The 16,938-nt window shown below is 42.3% G+C and overlaps 1 protein-coding gene across 1 annotated transcript in view; it reads right to left on the reverse strand.

Annotated features, from left to right (window-relative positions):
• Positions 1-709: 709 nt before the first annotated feature.
• The window catches only part of PDE194 (formyltransferase), a 66,380-nt gene continuing 50,151 nt past the window's right edge, over positions 710-16,938 (reverse strand). Inside the window, exons 5-11 of the mRNA XM_087661290.1 lie at positions 2,636-2,706; positions 2,451-2,555; positions 2,310-2,343; positions 1,538-1,638; positions 1,380-1,439; positions 1,056-1,259; positions 710-973 (exon numbers count right to left, since the gene is read on the reverse strand). Coding sequence (XP_087517416.1) covers positions 854-973; positions 1,056-1,259; positions 1,380-1,439; positions 1,538-1,638; positions 2,310-2,343; positions 2,451-2,555; positions 2,636-2,706 — 695 coding nt within the window. The 3' untranslated portion in view covers positions 710-853. The remainder of the gene's footprint in view (positions 974-1,055; positions 1,260-1,379; positions 1,440-1,537; positions 1,639-2,309; positions 2,344-2,450; positions 2,556-2,635; positions 2,707-16,938) is intronic.

Here is a 16,938-nt window from a genome sequence, read left to right on the forward strand (position 1 = left end):
TGCATCAACCGCAACCAGAAGAAAGTGCAGAAGTACTAGAGCAATCTGAATCTGTCTACAGGCACATATTAGGATGATCCAATGATGTTTGTAAGGCCAAGTGTCTAGGGGCTTCATCTTGGCGTTCCAAGAAACAGGTCACAAAATGTGTGAACCTTAGTCAAAAACACTGTCAAAGATGCTGATATTGTCCAGGCCCTTAGTTTATCGGTCTCATACGAGTTCTTGGAAAGCCAATCGTGTTTTAAGAAATACGAGTTATAAAATGGTACTAAGCCAAGTCCATACGTTTATCACCACAAATGCTGTCAGACTGCAAGTTGTTCAGCTCATCTACTTAGATAAAACAGACAGGACACTGCACAAGTTCATATCCTTGGTCAATTTTAAAAAGAACACTGAAAAATCAGCTAGCATGCCCTTGGTCTCAGTCTGTGTTTATTTGTATAATACGGTTCCACCCCTCTCCCCCTGCCCCCCGCCCCCCACCCCCAAAAAAACCAAAAAAAGGGCCATACTATACATGGGATTTCATTTTGGCATCTGTCAGTCATCTTGAGTGCACAGTAACCTCATGCATAAACATCCACCTCTCCAGAATCCAGGTTGCAGCTTCATTCACAGCTGAAAGACTAGCATGCCCTTGGTCTCAGTCTGTGTTTATTTGTATAATACGGTTCCACTCCTCTCCCCCTGCCCCCCGCCCCCCACCCCCAAAAAAACCAAAAAAGGGCCATACTATACATGGGATTTCATTTTGGCATCTGTCAGTCATCTTGAGTGCACAGTAACCTCATGCATAAACATCCACCTCTCCAGAATCCAGGTTGCAGCTTCATTCACAGCTGAAAGACTAGCTTCTGGCTACTGACAGCTCTGCACTTGTCCTTAACCTCAGATTTTGACCCCGCAGTCCATTGAGAAAATCTCTAGCACTCATCACCCTTTTCCCTGCTGGCTGCAGCTCCAATATCTATCACAAACAAGGCCCCTTATTGTACTCATACAGCACCTGCAACCATTTATACAACACATGTGATGAAGGGCTCACTCACCTGGAGAGCTGAGTCACCTTTGCAGTGAATGATCAAAGAGGAACCTTCTTGTCTGACTAAGGTCCTATCAATTTCTTCTCCCCCCACACAATGAAGAGGTTTTGTTGTTACGATTTTTAGATCCAAGCTCTGCTCTTTTCCTGTTGAAGAGTTGATGACTTCAAGTCTCACTTTAGTGCCTGGCCAATCAGCAAATGCGCGAACCTGACAGAAGAAACTGGCCCAGATTACTTCAAGAATAGTCATAACAGCCTATTTTCCTGGCTGCACTCAACCAAGTAGAAAACCAATAAAGCAGTCAAGGCAGCAGTTCTTGCATGGAACCTTGTTGTGCAACACTGATGCAGGCTCATTGAAATCAAGCCATGATTCCTCCACTGTCACCTGCAGGTTTGGAAGAAAATGTTCCCAGAATGTAGTGGCTAAGTGTTCCTTCAGCTAAGCGTGTGTTCAATTCAGAAACACAGTTTCATCTAGATCACCTTGGGAGCATGTGTAGCCCTGCTATGATCTTGTTCCTGGGCTCTATTGGCTGCAGATCCATCTAATATGGATGGAAGCTCTTTCAACAACAAGTTAGTCCCTGATATATTCCACAAACACATGGGGTTGAGATGATTAACTACAGACCAGAAAAGCCTTTGAAAATGCAAAATCTTCAGGTGTCATACAGAACGCATGTGCCAACTGATGGCCTAGTTATAAATTAGTCAAACCATAAAACGTATATAACCACACAACAAGGCTATGTCCTAGGAAATGCAAAGCTAAATCTACATGGAAATTGGCAAAGGGGGAAAAAACAGTGGATGTGGATATGTTGCAATTGAAACTACAAGTAGAGCAGAGAATAATGCAAAACATTGTATCAGCTTTTACAACCTAATGGCGTGATCTTAAGGAACGAGTCAATTATAATGCAGTATACAGCAAAGTGCAGTCAACAGACATTCTGTACCAACAGACAGGCAGACTGGGAATGTGCATGGATTATTGTTGCACACATGCAGTGCTGCATTAGAAATGCAGGTAAAGCACAAAAAGAAGCATAATGTCAATCATAACAGCATGTTCACAAGTTGATCCAGTCACCAGGACAAATTTAAAACTTACATGCATAAATTCCAAGTGATGACACTATATATTTTGGGACAACAGGGTCAAGTTGAGGGATTTCATTCTTAGTTCACCCATTTCTATGTTAAGAGTGAGATCTTCCATTCAAAACAAAAAGTGCATGAAGCAACATATCACCTTTTTCAAAAAGCAGCTGTAGAAGTTCTGGTGTCTAAGATCAAACAGGTCAAATTAGAGACAATCAGCAGAAATAAGTGTCAAAAGGATAAAAACTAAGTTTTATCTGAGGCATTGAAATGGGACGAAACAAATTTAAACCTTAATATAATCATCTACATTTACTGCTTCCGAAGTGATAATTGGTCCAGCATCAATGCTACGGACAGTATATGCTACCGTTACACCCGTAACATGCACTCCATCCTGCAGTCATTGAGAAACATTAGTACTATATAATGTCATAAACCTGGATAGGAGAAAAGATATTAGATCCAGTACTATACTTGAATTGCACGTTGAACTGGTGCAGCACCCCTGTATAATGGCAGCAAACTAGGGTGTATATTCACTGTCCCTGTATTGCAAAACAGAAAGAAAACTCTTTGCACCAAACCCTAAATGTTAAAGATAGATCGGCTCTGTCATTAAATGAATACAGGTTCCATTCCAACTGTATCTTTCATGAAATGGAGAGCTTCTAAAATGCCACTATCTTGTAATTTGAGATTAAACTCAAGAGTAAGGTATATCGAGGATTTTATCAAATACTTGTTGCCATTCACAAGAGCTCATCGAAACAAATCTCAAGAAGATCTGCTGCAGCAGTAGGGGTGTTCTCTCATGCATTATAGGCATCACCAACTAGCACGGGACTTCAAGTTGGTTCCTCACCCACTCAGATTGGCAAGTAGTTAATAAATTCCTGACAATTCCAAGAGGCACTACTGTGTGATACCTTGATTCACATTGGGATTCCCATTTCAGCTGAACACCAGATTGCTCCTTTCTCATGGAAGCTTCCCACTCCCCTCTCACAGCCCTTCCTCAACTTATCTAGTCAGACTCACCCTTCTCTGCTTCAGTCATTTACCCTTGGAGATGGGTTCATCTCAGGCTTCAGCTAAACATAGAAACAAATGGAGTCCACGGGACAGCAGCTCAGCAGGATGAAGGAATGAATTGGACTCCGGAGACATATCTGGTCCTAAATCTTCACCCAGGGACTCCAATGCAACCCATCCAGCAGCTCAACAGAATGAAGGAACAGATGGGATCCCCAGGACAACAGTGGATCCTAAGCCATCAGCTAGGGACTCACATTGTAGCCCACCTTCTTCCTCGCCCAGTGTTGTTCCAGTTGTCCATTTCACTTTTAGCACCACTGAGCTTGCGATCAAAAACAGAGTGATGGCATCAAGGCATCATCTCTGGCCTATCAGTTGATGGGAGACTGCCTGCCTCTTAGTACAATGAAAGTCCAGGCAGCTCTTCCAAGCACCCCGACAAGGATCGAAGCAGTACTAAAAGGACTGCTTCAAGGTCCAGTTCAATACTCCTGAGCAATCAGAGGCAGTGCATGCCACCAGCCTACTGGACGTCTGGATCTCAGTGGCTTTCTTTGACAAATGGATCAAGGCCAAGAATAATTCTTCATCAACACTGCCATCACCATCACCTTCTGAGTCCTTGACAAGTATTTCACACCCTACCTTTCCAAAATTGAGATTACTTTCTCCCATGTCATTCAAAGGGAAAGGACCTTTGCTGATGCCGTGTTAGAGGACACCCTTTGATATTGGTCTGCAACAGTCAGTGTGTCCCTAATTCCTCACACAACTCTTCTCTCAAGCCATCAGAATCCCCTTGGTGCTGTCAGAATAGCACAAGACAAGGGAAGCAAAAGAAAAGCACAAGACGATAATCAATGAACACAAAAGATGCAATGGAACAGGGTAAGGGATCCACTCGCAATGATCAAAGAGATACAACCAGCACATGACAAGATGCCATGTGCAATATGCTCCAGTTTCCTATCTCTCACATGCCTAACCCAATAGTACAATAAATTGTATGTCCCTATCCCTTCTATATATAGCCACACCCTCTCTCAAGAGTCAAGTGGCATACGCTGCAAACATAGACTGCCGTGCAAGTGGTACAAAAATAAGCACATATATGCTCAAATAATAACTGCTAATACCCTCTCTCAGATCATAAGTGATCACATGTCAAATGAGAAGTAACAAGCAGAAAACTTAAGATGCACCAAGGCTACTCCAATGTGATCGAGACTAGATGCCCCTGAATAGTAAAGCACCATGAGTAATAAAGTAGCTCCACACAAAGACAAGAGGAAGTGAAGGAAGAGAGACCGAATCATTGCCCATCATACCAGCCACTAGTAAGCTAGCCATGAAACTGGATGACTCATCCTGAAGCATCGGCATGCCCCAAGATGTCATCCCATGTGGAAAGGATGTTGGCACTCCACCATGTTAATACTTGACCTGAAGGTAATACATGTACAAAGGTAACAGATGCATGTCAGATATTTTTGCTTGAGTGTATCATGCAAGCGATACATGTTAGACCTACATGACCTCCTCTGCAAAAAAAGACCGCAGGTGCCCAAGGTTTGTCTGTGAGTACTAGCAAAGAAATCCTTATAATCCAAAAGAGAGCATGAGCATACTCTCTCTCACTCCTTCACATGCCCCTTTTTGGCCCAAGCAATGTGAAGAAGACCAAGCCTTCTAGAGGGGAACCTCCTCGATCACCACAGCCTTATTGGCCTTTGGTGAATCCGTGTCAAAATCAGATGAAGAACCACTACCATCGATGTTCTTGCCTTTCTTTGACTTCTTCAGGCACTCCATGTTGACGTGCCCTTTCTTGCCACAAGAGAAGCAATGGGCCTTTTCCTTTTTCTTCAGCTTGGATGAAGACACCGATGTTCCCTCTCCACCATCACTAAGAGACATAGAAGACAACTTCCCTTCTACCTCTAACACGGACTCCTCTTCAAGAAGTAAAAAGTGCAAATTAGCAAAGGTTATAGCTGAAATTGACGACTCTTTAAGAAGTAAATACTGAGAAACCTAGTCATTCAATACATTTCTTCTACTTCATTCCTTTTGGTTTCACACTAACAGCCCCAAAAAGGGTTGTGCGCCTGCGGCAAGAATGGTCATACCACCAAAGATTGTTGTCATCGACCTTTGCTCCCTACCCCACTGGAGTATATGTGTCTTCCCCCTAGCATTCGTTGTGCCGATTCCCCATTCTGGGTCCACATAGATCATTATGCATTGGCTATTATTTTTTATGCTCCAACCAATAAGACACATCCAATGCACACTAAGTCCTCTCAAGCAAACGGAGGCTCTAATACCCCACGCAGGAGTAAGCCCTCCTGGAGACCGCCGCCATGCACTACAAAGGTTTCCTCCACCCATTTTCAGGTGCAGTGGCTTTCCTGGCCGCTACACTTGTTTCGCAATTTGCTCCCCCCCCCCAAAGATAGTGGCTATTGGGTACCGCCTTCCCATCAGTTTGCTTGATCAAGAGCTAGTGGTTGTTTGAATCCTTCCTCTCCTTTGGGTCCACAGTCTGCTCCACTGATAGACATTGGCTATTCCACGCCCCTCACTCCTAAAGAGCTATCTTTTCCCTCATCTCCATTGTCTTGCTCCACGGACACCGACTCCAACAGGGCATCAAGGAGACTCTATAAGATACCACTCCCTCCTTTACTCAGGTTTTGAGATGCCACCTATGGGTTCTATCTAGCTTTGTTCCATTAGATACCTTCTTCGGCACCGCCAACAACAATTCCTTCGTCATCATACACTCTAGACGCTGTGATCCATGAGTTCTTAGATTCCCTATTTCTCACTGAGGGGGCTCATCTGTCTTCTTTAGAGGGGGATCCCACTCCTCCATCTTTAGAGGGGGTCCCCATTGAGCGAAAAGTTCATTAGTTTTCATTAAACAGCCCCAAAACTCAAATTAATTGTGAATTTAAACCTTTCCTTTAAAACTAATGCAGTTCTAGAGAGTTTCAATTTCCCACATGCAAACCCTAATTTGGGAGGCCCCAAACTTTCTACAAATAGACCGGCTGCCCTCCCACTCAATCAATCTCATTTTTGCAGACTATAAGTGCTGAAGCTTCATTGTGTATGCCTGGTTCGCGGAGGATATCTCAGCCAGAGCTGTCCAATACTGTTGTCCATCCATTGGCACCTGTTTCTCAGCCTTCCTATGCAAATTTCTTCAATTTCCAGCCACAATATTCTGCTGCTGTCTAGTCAAGCATGCTGCTGTTCACTCTCTATCTGCTGTCTCCTGCATTCAGCCTGCCCAGAAGGCTGCGTTTACTCCTGTCTACCACCTTCCAACTTCAAAGACCTGCCTGGAGCTGTCATCTACAGCTGGCGACTGCAGAAAAGGCTGCGTTTTGACCAGCCTGTTGCCACCCAGTCTGCTGCACTCTCTGGGGTGCTGCATTTTCTGCAGATCAGCCCTCAATCAGCTACCACATCATCTCTTTTGACTGCATTTGCTGATTTTCTCTCCTCTAACTGTGTGTCCACTGATCGAGCTGCCCACAGCTGTGTTTGCTGCTGCCAGACACCTTCAGAGGCTGTCTTGCTGCATTTCGGCATCCCTCGAAGTACAGCACACCCTCGAGCTCATACTCTCTGCCTTGGTCCTCGAGAGAAAATCGGGGGCCAGTATTCCTTCACTACATAGTGCGTTTGCTGCATGAGTATTGTATTTATTCCGATTTGTTCAATTTCTTATTCACTATGTTCATTGCCTCTTACTTACCCTAATTGTGTTCTTTAATCAATCTGTGCTATTGTCATACGACATTGTTTTGGTTTCTATGTTAGGGTATTTCTCCACATGGTATCAGAGATAGATTCTCTCTAAAGAAACCCATACCTTGATCTAAAGGCTATATCTTGGTTCACAAAGCCAAGAAATCCGAAGAGTTACATCGACAAGCCTTCAAACACAAGCTACATGAAGAAGGCATATTTGATTCTTTCTCATCAAATGTAGTGCACAAGTTTGATGATGTTGCAGGGCATTGAGACCTTTATTAGGAATGGCCACCCTCTTGGATAGCGAGATCCAGAGTATGTACCCTACTTTCAACCTATTTCTGCTACTTCAGTGCAAGGTACACAAGTCTCTACTTTTGTTCCTTCTTCTCTCTCTCTTTCTTCCCTTCCTTTGCAACATGCTAGTAAAGACCAAATTGAAGCCAGAGTGCCATATGCGAAACATGGTAAATCCCCCATGGAAGACCCACTCATGTATGTCAATGCAAGCGAGGGTGATTATAAGAAAAAGTCGGGTGTCTCTTCTTCTTCTCTTCCTTCTTTTAATTATGCTTCTAATAGTCAAAAGAAGTCTGATGCATCATCTTCTTTGCACACAACATCTTCATCATCAATTCAATTTCATTCACCTAATCAAAATCAACTTGATGTAACATCTCAATTTACAAATGCACCCATCTCACCCACTTCTTCCGCTGCATCACCATTAGCATTCACATCTTTCACTTTTGCATATCAAGCAGCATAAGGTTTTGCACACACCACACCGAGGGGTCCATCAAACATAGGCAAGCTTTAAGGACCTCTTCACCTTCCATTTTGGGTAGAGCACCTGCACCTTTGGGAAGACTTAGCCTCCCTCCTACACACCTTTGGGTTACACCTACCATGGGGTTCCTCCCCTTGCTTACCTAGGTGTCCATTAGCTAGTATCAAAGTTTGCCTCCATGGCTTTACCTAGTGGACCTACTGTTCATTCTATCATGCCCCAAACGACATTTAGAGGCTTTGGTGATCCATGGTCTCCATCTCCGTTGGCACCTTATGGAAGCATTCATAATCCGGTGCCTCCACCATCGGCACCATATGGACACCCATAGCCTATTTTTGACCAACCACCATCTCTTCCTACTTATCCCCATCCCTCTTATCCTTATCCTTCTTATACTTCTTATTCGACACCTCATGTTTTCCTTCTCTTCGACCAAGCACCCTTTCTCTAACAAGACTCCTTTCAATGAGTTTAATAACACCACTTAGTCGAACATGATGAGACCTGTGCTTGACTCTCAAAACCTATGAGACTTTGTATAGGGGTTGGAGCCCCAACCCAATCCCACACTTGTTCCATGTGAGGTTGTCCGTTCATGGAAGGCTAGGAATGACTCCGCCATAGTTGAGTAAATGCAAGGTTTTCTCCCTAAGTTTCACTCGGTTATAGCACTTTGACCTAGCATATGAGTGATGGGCACACTTGATTGACCGCTATGCAGCTCAGGATAAAACCCATTGTATCACACTTGACCATGAACTCCGAAATTTCAAAATCACTAACCAAAATGACCTTAAGGTCAAGTTGGCTAAGTATGCGCAACTTCTCATGGAGTTCTCTACCACGAGGGCTCCTAAGTTCTCTGATGCCCAAGTCACACACACTATTTCTAAATAAGCTATCAAGGAAATACTTTCATTTTATAGAGCATGTGATCTCACAACCTACCATGCCCACCTTCTATGAGCTTGAGTGTTAGCTATTGTGTTACACTCGGTGGTTTGATCAATTTCATAGCTGTTAATCTTTAGAGGGGTCCTCACTACCACTTCTCAAAAGGAGCAACAAGTGAAAGAAAAGCAAAATCAAAACCAAAGTTCAAATTCAAATCAAAATCAAAAGCAAAATCAAAATCAAAATCAAGCTAGTGAGTCACAAGAAACCTCCCAGTCATCTCTTAAACTTGAGTGGCAAAATGTACCTAAAAAGAATAGATATTGTCAACATTGTCAAAAGGCTAGCCATTTTAACAAGTGTTGATTAAAGGTAAGAAGTACACAAACATATGAGGACTTGAGTCTCGTTCAAATCGGTGAATTATCTCCCAACAAGGTGACTGTAGAGGCCTACTCTTCACAGCCGAGCACTTCTCCTATTTGGATTGTGGACAATGGAGCTACACAATACATGACCCCTATCCAAGACATTTTTCTCACTGAAGCCCTTGGAATTAAGCATGTTTGGATCAGTATTAGCTCCTTGATCAAGATTCAAGCTCAAGGTCACATCAGTTTTGCTACTGACTAGGGTTCAAATCTCTTTACGCTAAACAATGTCTATCATGTCCCCCAACTTGGGGTGAACTTGTTCTCTGCTCAATAACTTTGCCAATTGGGGTAAGGGGTCTTCTTTACGGCAACCACAATTGAGATACTTGACTCTCAAAATAGTTCAGTGATTACTCGCAATAAGTGAGGCACAGCCTAGTGGCATGTATCACATGACTCAATTTCTTCCCAAGCCCACGATTGAGGGCTCAATGTTCCACTACTTACAAGCTTTGGCGACCACACGAACCTACAAACAATGAGCATCTTTGGCATTATCGTTTAGGGCATCTCGGGTACGACTCTCTTTATGTGTTTTCTCATCTCTAGATGGTTGAGGGCCTTCCACGCTTGAAACTGTCTAGCAAGGTGTGTAAAGCTTGTCATCTAGGAAAATAGTACCATACCCTATTCTCTCAGCGGTCTATATATAGAGCTGAGATATCCCTTAGATTATTCCATGTTGATCTTTGCACGCCAAAATCTACTACCACCTTAAAAGGTGTACCATACTCTTTTCTTTTATATTGGATGCTTTCTCTTGATATGTATAGCTATATTTCTTGAAGCATAAATCTGATGCATTCACCTACTTCTGTGCTTGGGTATTGTTGATACATAACCAAACTCACCATCGTGTAGGTTGTATAAGGAGTGATAATGGTAGTGTGTTTATCTCCCATGAGTTTACCAAGTTTCTACAAGAGCTTAGCATCTCTCGCCAGCTCACTTGAGCGCCTTTGGATTGAGGTTGTTAGCACTTCAGTATACATCCTCAACTAGTGCCCTACGGCAACGGTCTCTCAGATGAACCCATATCACGCATTCTTTGGCTCTCGGCCTGTAGTTTACCACTTTTAAGTCTTCGAATGCCATTCTTACACATATTTTTGATGATAGGATAAGAAAGCTCACCCCTCGAGCTGATCTCCTAATATTTGTAGGATACTCCTCTGAGACAAAATTCTATCGTTTTTTTGACCCTTAAATAAACAAGGTTGATCATAAGAAAGATGTAATTTTTGATAAGAGAGACATAGTACAATCTTTTGCATCAACCTTTGAGCCAGTTCCTCAGGATACACCATCAAAGATAGCACCATTTTGAGCCAAGTCTACTACCTAATCCTGCCTTTTTGCAACTTCTTCAACTTCTAGACCCCCTCCACAAGACCCATTACCTCGCTAGTACCAATAGACCATGCAAGATTCAGGGATCCTTCCACTGGATTCCACTCCGAAAGGCCTAGAAAATCTACGTTCCTACAAAACCTCAACACATAGAGGATGCCTGTCCGGCCCAAATACATGCATGGGCAACATCCCAAAGCATCTCTTGTTTAAATTTGGTAATTCTAGGCAATGCCCAATGTATTTCGTGTGATGTGGACACTTATCCAAGTATTAATGTAGTGTGCGTGTACCTAGTATCTTTAGACATCAAGTTAGTGACACAAGGAACTAGAGGAAGTTAGCCCGACTCTAGTTAGTTGGTGGAAGGCTAGTTAGGCCAACTCACGACTTAAACTAGGTTGCACTTTCACTCTTTCGGTTCAATTCAGCAAGTACACTCCTACTCTCTTGCTACAACTCACTCACTGTCACTATCTCATTTCTCTCTTCTCCATTGCTGGCCCTATTTTCTCATAGATGGTATCAAAGAGCCTCTACATGCAAATCCTAAACAGCCAACGTCGGTTGGTGCCGCCCTACCAAGATCATGCTGCCACTAGCTCAACTCAGTCTGAGGAAGAGAAGGAGAAGGAGCTGCTCAGCCTAGCTCAGCCACCAGCTCAGCCACCTACCCTGGCAGCCCAGCCAACTCCAGTCAACTGCCCTAGCAGTCCAACCAGCTCCAATCAGCCATTGATTCCTCCGCCTGCACTGCCACCTCTACCCATGTGTGCCACCATAGCTGATCTACTCCCTGGCCATCACTGCCCACAGCACCATCTATGCCTGCAGACAGGCACCATCTGTGCCTGCCTGCTGCCTCAACACCAGACTACACCACCTGTAATCTACCTATCAGCGCCCCTATCTCTACCTACGCCCACCAACCCTGCACACCTTACGTGCATCCTGTTCCAGCAACGCGCCACTTGCTCTACGTGGCCTGCTGCTCTTTGCCTGGTCCGCCAAGCTGCCCACCTGTTTGCACCACTCTACCCACCAACTCCGCCGACTGATAGGTGCTGCCAGCACCTGTTTGGCTGCTGCCCACCTATTCAACACTGCCTGCCTCCTCCCAAACTGCCACTTGCTACACTAGATGCCTCCTACACCTGACAAGTGCTGCTGCCACCATTGCTATCACCTAAGCTGCCATTGTTGGCTGCAAAAACCTCAAGCTTGAAGGTTTCAACCTTTACAGACTTCCGGAGGTACCCACCATTTGGGATTTTCAACAGAAAATTGGCCTCCTACACGCAATTTGAGACAAGGAAAGCTGACATTGCACGATTTCCACTAGATTTGTGCAAGAAATTTGGAGCTTTTTTGTGTGAAATCTCTGGCATGCATCCGGAAGTAGATTCGAGCTTTTGCTCCTTGTTGCTGGAATGCATCACAAGATGCAATTCTACAAAAATTCAAGCTGTAAGGTAACAACATCTTCACTTTCTTTAAAATTTCATGAGGAAATTTAGGGCTTTTGTCCTACACATATCCCAAGGCAGAAAATCAGTGGTACAACAGCATTTAATTGCTGTTACAATCAGATAGAACAGTAAGTTTGAGGGGAATTCAAAAATTTTGGTGAGAATCAACATTAAATTGCTGGAACTTGTACTTTTGTGGAAACGCATATATTGTTATTATTGTGGCTGAGTGTTATTTTGGGTGACATTGTGCGCACAACCAATACACAAGGGGCTCCCATCGAGCTACCTCTATCTTTAAGTCAAAGAAATCTTCTATCTTAGCAACAACTCATCAACTATCTTCGGAGTTGCGTAAGAAGAAAGCTAGCAAGCACAAGGTCACCTACAACAAGGATCCCCTGAAGGGTCCTTGCTTTGCTTGCCATTAGTCAATCAATTTCACTACAATCGAGAGTGTCCCCAATAAGGCGGCGAAGTCTACCCCTAAAGCTTTAATAAACACTATTGAAGCTCCAAGTATTTCTTATGAATTCTTATGAGAAAATTTTGTAGTAATGCAAGTAGTTGCAATGATTACTTTATTAATAGAATTGTGTTTGGCCTGCACGACCTTTTAAAGATTACTTGGCATATAAATCACCGAGAAGTTACAGTTTTTTTCAATAATGGCTCTACTTATAATTTATTTTCTTCACGGTTGATGTAAAAACTAAAAGCTTCACATAACACTGGCTGATCAACTTTATCATGTCTATTATGTAGAGTGCCCTATTGTGAATCGTTGGAATCAAATAGCACCGAGTTTGGATCTTTCAATCTAGCAATACCATCAGCTTATGGACTTCCAACTTATGAGCCTTGATCATGCACATGTCATTCTTGGCATACCATGGTTCCTTGATAAATATTTCTATTTGTACATTGACTGCAAAACTCGTATACTTTCTTTTGAGCTTGATGGTTGTTTTTATGTGAATAGGGATTGTCTATCCTTCGGAACCACAAAAATTAATATACATATGATTTCAACATTGGGATTTAGTGAAGGTTTTTTCAATCTAAATGTTACTAATTTTTTTTAAATTGAAAAAGTTCAATCATCTCATTCGCAATGTTATTTAAATTTTTTAATAGCAATATTTACATGAATTCAAATGTGAGTGAGCATTAGGATCCAATTTTACATGATATGCTAATGTCTTTTTGTCTCAACTACCTAGCAAACTCCTGTCATCTCACAAAACCTTAGATCATAGGATCAAGACATTACTCAATAGCCATTGTTGAGCTCAATTACCATCAGCTTTTTTTAAACCACTCTAAAACTCAAGTTAATTAATGAATTTTAACCATTCTTTTAAACTAGGAGCAGTTCAAGATAGTTTTAGTATCCCACATGTAAACCCTTATTTTGGAGAACCCAAACTTTCCATAAATAGACAGCTTGTCCTCCCATTCAATCCAATCTCGTTTTTGTAGGTTTCTAGTGCTAGAACTTCACTACCCACACCATGAACACTCGTGGTGGACATCTCAGCCAAAGCTGTCCCACACTGCCTACATCCATGTTGCACCAACTTCCAGCCTTCACCTCGCTGTCTACACCATCCAATGCTGCTGCCAGCTGTCAAGCCCTCCAAAAGGCTGCATTTACAGCCTCGCAGCTTGTTCTATGCTGTTGCATCTGCTTCATTATCTACAGCTTGCAACCAACTCTAGGGCTGCATTTATGATCTGCTGCTGCTGTATGAACTGCCATGTCATCAATTCTGTGTTTTTACTGCCATAAGACTGCCACACCATCACCAGCCTGCTGCATTGCAGTTCTTCTCTCTCCTCATTGCTCCATCTAACTCAAATCTAGCATCTATTGCTACATTTGTTGCTGCAGACGCCTTGGAAGCTGCCTTGACCTTGCTTATCCCTCTGAAGTATGACACACTCTCCAACTCATTACCTCTGCCTCCGTCCTCAAGACAGGAGAGTTTGTGGTACAATATTCCTTCACTGCATTAGTGTGTTTGTTGCACGAGCATTGTATTATTTAGATTCATTCATTTATGATCTTCATTGTGTTCATTGTCTCTAAGTTACCCTAACTTCAACTGTGTTTTGTTCAATTTATCCTTCATCATATGCTTGTATTTTTGTTTTTGCATTAGACATTCTTTACATGATATCAAAGCTAGGATCTCTCTGAAGAAAGCTAGGGCTTTGATCTAAAAGCTTCGCAAGAAGCAAGAACAACACGAGGGCAAGATGACTTCGAAGACAACATCATTGCTTCATTCTCCTAAGCCAAATACATCAAGAAGCGAGCCAAAGTGGGCCACACAGCTTGCTCCACCATCCTCCAACATGGCCAAAGAGACTTCGAACTACCATGGAGTCCATAGACCATATAAGATTTCAAGAGCCGAAAACGACCTCATTCTCATATATCAAGTTCAATAACAAATTAAAGGTAAATCTAAGTTTTCCCCTTTAGATTTGATGCACCGGTCTAATGATTTTGTAGAAAGGACAAAAGCTCCACAAAGGACTTGTCATCCTGACGTGCAACTTAGCATAGAGTACAAGCCCTTCATCTCTCTACCACTTTCATCTTTGAGAATTGTACTTTTATTCATATTTCAGAGGTTGCTTGGCTTGTGGGTATAAATTGAAGCAAAATTTAGAAGCATTATGACAAGGGATTCTACTTCTATTCATCTTTTTATAAGGTTGCTTGTCTTGTGGGCATGAATTGGAGTGGAATCGAGAAGCATTATGACATGCATAAGGCTTCAACTTCTTTTTTATCTAATGACTGCTTTTGCTACCACTTTTATTCTTCCTTTGGGGTTCAATACTCCTCTTCATCGACCATTCTCTTTTTATCTTTCTTTTGGAATGATTTGTTGTTATTGTGCTCCATTTCCCATGTCTTAGCATGGTCAATGAGTTCCCATTGATTGTTGAATCTTCAAAAGTATCTCTTAAAACCTCCTTTTGTAATCTTCAAACGACTTGTTTGTTTTCATAACCAATCCATCCCATATTTACATCTCTTTCGAATGGACAAGGAGAAATTGACCTTGTAACATACAAACCAAGGATCTCCATGACTCAATGCATATTTCAATCCTATCCACCAAGTATGGACTCGATTGATTAAAAGAGCTACACACTTAATCTTTTAGTCTTTATAAGTGTCAAGACCAAATAATATTTGGAATTGATGAATACGCTTAAGAAGAAGATCAAGATTGTGGAAACTTGTTGAGCTAAAAATGCATTAATTTGACTAGAACAGCCCCAAAACACGCTTAATTAATGAAAAAATCTTATTATTTTAAAAAGAAACACAATCCTAGAGAGTTGCTATGTCCCACATGCCAAACCCTAATTTCAGTGCCCCAAACTTTCTACAAATAGGTACGCTGCCCACCACTCTCCTTAATCTCATTTTTGCACGTGTTCACTGTCTTAAAGTTACCCTAACCCTAACTATGTTCTATGTTTATCACTTTGTGCTTTGTCATACGATTGGTTGTGTGTTTTCTACGTTTAGAGCATTTCTTCTCACAAAACCATCATACGTACTATAATTAATATTATTTTGAAGTTGAGAGAATAACTCAATTTTCTTCTTCTTATACCTTCATCCATGCTCGAACCTCGAGGTTGAAGATGATGAAAGTGATTGATCGGGATGAATATTAAGACAAGGGTGAAGAATGCCAATGCCTTTGTCAATGATGAGATCTTCCACAAGAAGAGTATGCCTCTTCTTTACATGATAACAGTCCATCAAAAAAGGCACCAAATGACTTTAAACTTGAATGAACTTTGAAGCAATCTCTTCCTTTGTCTTGAAGCTAAATAGGTTGTCTCATTTATTTCATTGTGCATCTTGGAATATCGACTTCTTTAATTGCTATGGCTTTGTTCCTTAGAAGCAAATGGGCTTCTTTCGATTTTTAGGCTTCTCAACTCTTTGTAGTGTAAGAAGTTACTCACAAATACGTTGTTTCTCATCCCTAAGGCTTTGACAGCTTACAAGGTAATAGTCCACTCTTCCATCAAAACCCCTAGAGAAGTAATCTAAAGGGGCCAAAGGCCTTCAAGTACAACTCCCACCATAGAGCTACACTATCCTGCAGGTTCTTTTACACATGAAGAATTATAAATTTAGTAATACATTCACTATGCCTTGAATCCACTGGGACACTCTTTTCGCAATACATGAATCCACATGCCAACTTAGCAAATGAGACCTCATATGGGCCACCTCCACTGTACATTCACAAGATGTCCAACAATACAAGAGTTCATAGGCAAACATGAAGGATAAGGTAAGAGAGAAAAGAAGGTGAGATGTGAGAAAGCGAATACTCGCCTGCTCATGGGCTAGCAGAGCCAAGTATTTTGATCTGGGTGACCAACCAAACCAACCGACATTAACCTGGGTGGCTAACCACACTACATGCCTTTCAAACTAAACACAGGATCAAAACTATAATTTTGTGCAGTGAATACGCCTGCATACCTGGAATCACCCTACAATCTCCACCCTCTCCTCAATACCATGCCCTCCACTCAAAACTGGGAGACTATGGAGTGTGCCAATCGCATCTGCTCAATAGAAGAGTTTCTCATGGCATAAAAAGGTTCCATGGTGCTGAATTTCCCTTCACACATACTCTTTGTAGTCCTCAAGCTTTGCCTCTCCACTAGCTGGTGAGTCATTAAGTTTTGGCTCTGTTAAAAATGTGCTTGCCTTCCTAAAAACACAACTGAAGAAGAGAGTAAGAAAATCCAAAGCCTGAAAGGGACCCCCTAACTATGTTTGACAAAGCATTATGGATGAGCTCATCCACAAGGCACAAACACCATCCATCCATGTCGTAGTGGATGTGCACAAGCATTCACTTGCAATGCTGGTAAACTTAATGTAGACATGTTGTTCTATCCATTGCAACACACTCCAGTCTCATCCTCAGTCCTCTGTCCTCCATGGGGACACTGGCACTCAGCTCTCCTATTGAG

The sequence above is a fragment of the Lygodium microphyllum genome, chromosome 21 (assembly GCF_053477565.2).
Source record: "Lygodium microphyllum isolate KBCC chromosome 21, Lygodium_microphyllum_v1.1.10, whole genome shotgun sequence".
In the NCBI taxonomy this organism is placed as follows: domain Eukaryota; kingdom Viridiplantae; phylum Streptophyta; class Polypodiopsida; order Schizaeales; family Lygodiaceae; genus Lygodium; species Lygodium microphyllum.